At 43.1% G+C, this 5946-nt stretch overlaps 1 protein-coding gene across 1 annotated transcript; it reads left to right on the top strand.

Annotated features, from left to right (window-relative positions):
* The first annotated feature begins 3268 nt into the window (after nt 1-3268).
* LOC101861420 (leucine-rich repeat-containing protein 69-like) lies at nt 3269-5442 on the top strand. Its single transcript, XM_013091294.1, has one exon. It carries the CDS (start codon nt 4768-4770, stop codon nt 5356-5358), a length of 591 nt encoding a protein of 196 aa, XP_012946748.1. The 5' UTR covers nt 3269-4767; the 3' UTR covers nt 5359-5442.
* The last annotated feature ends 504 nt before the right edge of the window (nt 5443-5946 follow it).

Raw genomic sequence — 5946 nt, 5'->3', positions numbered from 1 at the left:
TCTATCTATCTATCTATCTATCTATCTATCTATCTATCTATCTATCTATCTATCTCTCTGTCTATCTATTATATTCAAAGATAAAGACAGATCTATCTATCTATCTATCTATCATCTATCTATAGGTCTTTTTTTGGTAAGTGTTTTAAGGCGCTCGCAACTGCATAAAGTCATATGAGCGCGGGACACATTAAACATTTTTCAGTTGTTAGGAATTTTTGAATTTTGCCCTGGTGGCGGCTGAAGCCTACTCTTCTTGATTTTAGACAACCAAGGGATCTTTAACGTGCGCAAATTGCACTCAGGGCCTCCGAGATTTTTCGCCCTTGTCCGAGAAGGCAAGGTGTAGATCTTTCCCACCAGATCATCAGGTTTGTGGCTGAAAGACAGCAGTAAGAAGGAGCCCAGGGTAGAAGTTGAAAGGCTCCAGAAAGAGTCAGGACTCCGGAGGAGGGGGCAAAGGAAGTGAGGGGATGGGGGCAGAAAGTGGAGACGAAAGCAGACGACTGAGCATTGCTAGAGAGCAGAAAAGGAGGGGGAAGGAGACAATTTTAGAGAAGAAATTTTCCGGTCGCAACCCGCATTCGAACCGGGTACCTGTGAAAGAGAAGCGAACACCTTAACCTCTAGGCCACGTGAGCATCCCATCTATCTATCCATCTATCTTTCTATCTATCTATCTATCTATCTATCTATCTATCTATCTATCTATCTATCTATCTATCTATCTACGCCCGTTCAAAAGTACAACTAGTACCTTCACCCAAAAGACAACGTGGGGATTTCGGTTCGGTATTCTAACGACTCTGGCAGCACTAAATAAAAATTATGCGTTGCGATGAGATGGAATCAGGCGCTCGTCAATTTTTGTTTTTCATTAAAAATCCACACAGGTGTTTTCAAATGGGCCTAAACGGGATTGAGCCAAAATTAGAACATTCAAAAGAAGTGCCCGACGTGCAGGATATAGCCAGTTTATTTCACTTCATTATTTTGACGAGCGAGTGTTTCACGACGATGCCATACAAATTTGTATCGTGGGTTGTTGGCGGGTGCTCTGGTGTGGTTTGCTTCTTCTTTCCTATGAAACATCTATCGTCCTTATCTCCCCTTCTTCTGTTTTATGTTTGTTACTCTCTTGTAACACATCTAATCTTCTGGCGCTCATATGACCTTATGCAGTTGCGAGCGCCGTAAAACTTCTACTAAAACTAAAACCTTTATCATTACTGGCATCTTATCTCCTTGAGTACGCAGTGGACACATGTGTTCGATACGAGGCACACTAAAGACAATGTTGCGGCACATTTTGAACTTACACACACACACACACACACACACACACACACACACACACACACACACACACACACACACACACACACACCCCCACACACAAACACACACATACACAAACACACACGCATACAAACACACACACACACACACACACACACACACACACACACACACACACACACACACACTGGAAACGTACATTTTTGTATTATTTCATAGTTTTCATGTCGTTGTCTGTTACTGACAAAGAAAACGGAATTGAAGAGTCTTTGTGAATAAGGAAGTTACGTGTCTGTACGAAGGGATTGGCTTTTTGGGGGTTGGAGGAAGATTGTGTTTTCCATTGTATTGAAGCCGATTTTAACTCGGGGTCGAAGTGATAGACCCAGCTTTCATCCATTGTTACTAAACGCTCAAAAAAAGTTGTCAGGATCTTCATCAAACATGTCAATCATTTTCCCTCATCTAGAATTATCTCTGTTGAAAGTACAGCAAAACAACATGTGATCGAAAGAGTAAAACCAGAGTCACAATTTTCTCCCCTTCCTTTTACATGTAGTCGTGTATTGCCCACTTTCTCAAATAGTGGAAAGACACCTTATTACCTAACCCACACCTTTGAAACTTTGCAGGCGTCCACAGCATCCACGTGGCTAGGACCAAACTTTAAAAAATCCAGGAAACTGCTTTCCGCGATTTTTCCGAAATACTTTGTTCCATCCACACAGAGTTTCAGCATATCAATGCCGTTGAATGCAGTGTTCAAGACATATTTCAAGATTTCCGTTCACATGCTGGGCGCACTTAACTCACAATGACTTGACCATTAAGTTCGTTCATCGAACGGGGTACCCAGCAAGTATTATATATGTGTACAATGTTATATATTATTTATATGTGTTTGTGTGCACATATGTATATTTCATATTTACATAATAAACATGCACATGTGTTTATAATATACAGATGTATATATATATATATATATATATATATATATATATATATATATATATATATATATATATATATATATATATATATATAATATAGGCAATCGGGCGATGTCAAAAGCACACACACACACACACACACACACACACACACACACACACACACACACACACACACACACACATACCCCCTCCTCTCTCTCTCTTTCTCTCTCTCTCTCTCTCTCTCTATCACACACACACACACACACACACACACACACACACACACACACACACACACACACACACACACTCTCTCTCTCTCTCTCTCTCTCTCTCTCTCTCTCTCTCTCTCGACTCATATGGGTCAGGTAAGTTATTAGTTGGGAGAAAGCGATGAATAAATGCTAAACAGGAACTATAGGTGGCTAAAAATCCAATAAACAAAAAAGATCAGTGCCATGCTGACAATAAATGTTCTGACAATACATGTAGTTAGAGAAAGGCTGAATGATAAATACATGTATTGCTGATAAAACAATACATGTGTCTGTGCTGCTCAAGACAGTCTCATTCGTAACTTTGTAAGCAACACAGTAGCCAATTTGGCAATCAAGGGATACTCTATTCGCTCTGAGGGAAGTCGATGGATTTGACGTCATCGCTGAATCGCTGAACCCGCCAAGCTCGGTTTGTCCTCATACAAAGTTCTGCGACGTGACAGGAGACGAAAGTTACGAGCCGGCATGATAAACAAACGTGAAAGAATGAGGCTCTGTCTCGACAAAACAGCAGTGAGTCCCACTTGTCTATTTGAGCGCCTTCAAATCGGCAAGGTGCTTTTTGAATGTTGATACACGTTTGTTTTGATTTACTTAAAACTAAATGAAAATCATCAGCAGCAGTAAAGATCTAGTCAACAGTCTAGCTGACAAAAATCTGACCGCACCGTGGTCTTGCCCAGTTAACAAACCGCCCCTGCTTCTCTCCCTATCTGTAGTGGTACAAAGGGCACAGGGCAATAACATGTGCGTGGTGTTCCAGGAGCTAGGGGGCGCTGTTGTCGACTGCCGGTCCCGAGGTCTCCTGGACGTGCCCACTCACGAGATCCCACAGAACGCTGTCAAGCTGTACCTCGATGACAACTCCATTGACCAGCTACGTGACAACTGCTTTGGCCAACTTCACATCTAAAGGCTCTCACCATCTCTCGAAACCATCTCAAGCAAATAAGTCGTTGTGCCTTCTTTGGACTGGCTGGTTTGGAACTGCTAGACCTGGAGAAGAATCATCTCGACCTCAATGTGTCCATGTGGGAAAATGAACTCTTCACAGGTGTGTCTCAACTGAGAACTCTTAACTTATTGGACAGCAAAAATGGTGGCCGTCAAAGTGAGTTTCATAGCCGCTTACTGAGTGGAATTCATAGTTTAGACACTGTCTCTGGATACATTCTATGGGAATCTCACTTTTGGCTTGCTGTTCGTTAATATGACGTCACTAGATCATCTCACTTTAAGCGGGAGTGTTAGCACGTTCGTGAATAACTCATTTCAAAGTCTTCAAACTCTCGGACTTTAGGTACTTATCATTAACGATGTCAATAATTTACATACAATAGAACTAAATGGCTTCCAACATTTTCATAATCTCCTGTCGCTAAGAATTACTTCGACAGGACAAAGTATAGAAGGCACAATACGAAGCTTGTACTCGTTTCGAAATCGTTCCATGAAGACCTTGTACTCTCAAGATATTAGCAAATCTCAGTTCATGGGCGGGGTTTCTAAGTGTTCTGACAGTGTGATAGACGCTTTAAAGGCGGAATTTTTGTCCCAGATCTGTGAGGAAAATTTCTACTTAATGAACAGTAAGTTGAGTAAGGTGTTCGTTGTGGAGGGCAACTCACTGACTGGACCTCTGTTGCAGAAATGTCTCGAGACTTTGGATGTGTTAAATAATCCTCTGATCGGAGATCGGATTACCCTTTGGCAATTTCAGAGATTCAAAAGCTTTCAAAGTTTTCAATGCAGCGAATCGAAAAGACACCTCATTCGCGTCGCAAAGGTGGAGCAATAATCTTGTTACTGGAGCTAGATCATGCAGACAGATACGTGAGGATAATGTTGCACTCACAACAACCGATGTTTCAGAGTCAGGTCCCATCAGATCTTTTCCAACTGATATAGCTGAGAGCAGAAATCTTGAGGCATTCACAAGCAGTAAACTGGAGGAATCCTCACAAAGCACAAGTTACTAGTATGGGAACATGGACAATTCTCAACAATGCGAGACACCCCCAGGCGAAAAAATCTCAACGATATAAGTGTGTTTTCCAAAGACTCTCGAGGTGGTTCACTTGGAGAGTTTAAGCAGCAGCATGGGACCTGCTACTAAAGACATAACAGTGACATGCGGAGAAAATCTACGAGAAGTCTACATATCTGGGAACAATTAGCATCCTTTTTCTGGGACCATCAAAGGCTTCAGTGGTCTCGAGATTTTGGACTTTTCCTACAACGACTGGTCTGACATGTCCCCAGTGTTTTTTCAGTCCCTGACAAGCGTGAAAACCCTCAAGATGAGAGGGACTCTGTTAGACAGCATGTTTATGTCCAGACATAGCGAGCAGTTGTTCCGATATCTGACACAACTCAGGTCTCTGGACTTGTCCAACAATCAGCTAAAACTTCTTGCCAGAGGCACTTTTAAGAACAACTTTCAGCTTCAGACCCTAAACTTAGCAAATAATGGGTTCACAACAATCCCTCTGGACTTGACTCTTCGGCCCAATCTGACCTACTTAGACCTCAGCGCGAACTCCATTTCTCAACTGGGCGTGAAGGACATGCAGTTAGTCGAACAACACGCTAGCACAGTCACAGAGTTCTCACTCCACCTAACGGGAAATATTATGGTGTGTATTTGCTCCAGTATCCCGTTCTTCACCTGGCTCCAGAACACAAAGGTCAGCTTGGACAGACGCATGACCTACAGCTGTCTCACGGAGAATGGGACGCTGACCACTCTGACGTCAGAGCTCTGTGGCGGAAGTGTCAGGGGCAAACCGCTCTCCTGCTTTCTGTTATCCTCCTGTGCCTCGTGTCTCATGGATCTGTGGTGACCATTTTGTGTTGGAAGTTGAAAACACGACTCAAGTCTTTCATCTACAGGGTTTTCCTTCAAAGTTTCGTCCTTCAAGGCCCACGTGATTACTGACTCGGCGTTTTTATCGGCTACCTGACGCCGACACCAGACTGGCCTGCTTCACTCTCAGAGATTTCACCCAGTCTCGACTTGGTCCGTCCACCTATGTCAGGGACATTAACTTACTCCCGGCCTTAGATATGGTCGAATCCATAGTGGATGCCGTGAATTCCAGTTGGAGAATTGTCTTACTTGTGACTTCAGATTATCTGGACAGAGAGTTGTGGTCGTATTTCCCCATGAAAACAGCTGCCTACAAAGTCAGTCCGCCTAATCCAGGTCTGATCGTTGTTCTGTTGGAGAAAACCGTTCGTCACCGGATCCCGGCCTGTCTTCTTAGTGCACTTGAGGAAGACAGTATTCTGTGTATCCCTCCCTTCAGACACTTGTCACGTGACATAGAAGACAGGCTGGCTTGGTTACTTCTTCTTTCTCACAGCTACTGATGGTTCGGGTAACAATAGCGAGTCGTTGAGTGCACTTAAGGAAGACAGCATTTTGTCTA

Source organism: Aplysia californica, unplaced genomic scaffold (genome assembly GCF_000002075.1).
Source record: "Aplysia californica isolate F4 #8 unplaced genomic scaffold, AplCal3.0 scaffold00031, whole genome shotgun sequence".
NCBI lineage: Eukaryota > Metazoa > Mollusca > Gastropoda > Aplysiida > Aplysiidae > Aplysia > Aplysia californica.
The sequence above is the reverse complement of the archived record's forward strand: the minus strand, read 5'-3'. Positions and strand labels throughout refer to the sequence as shown.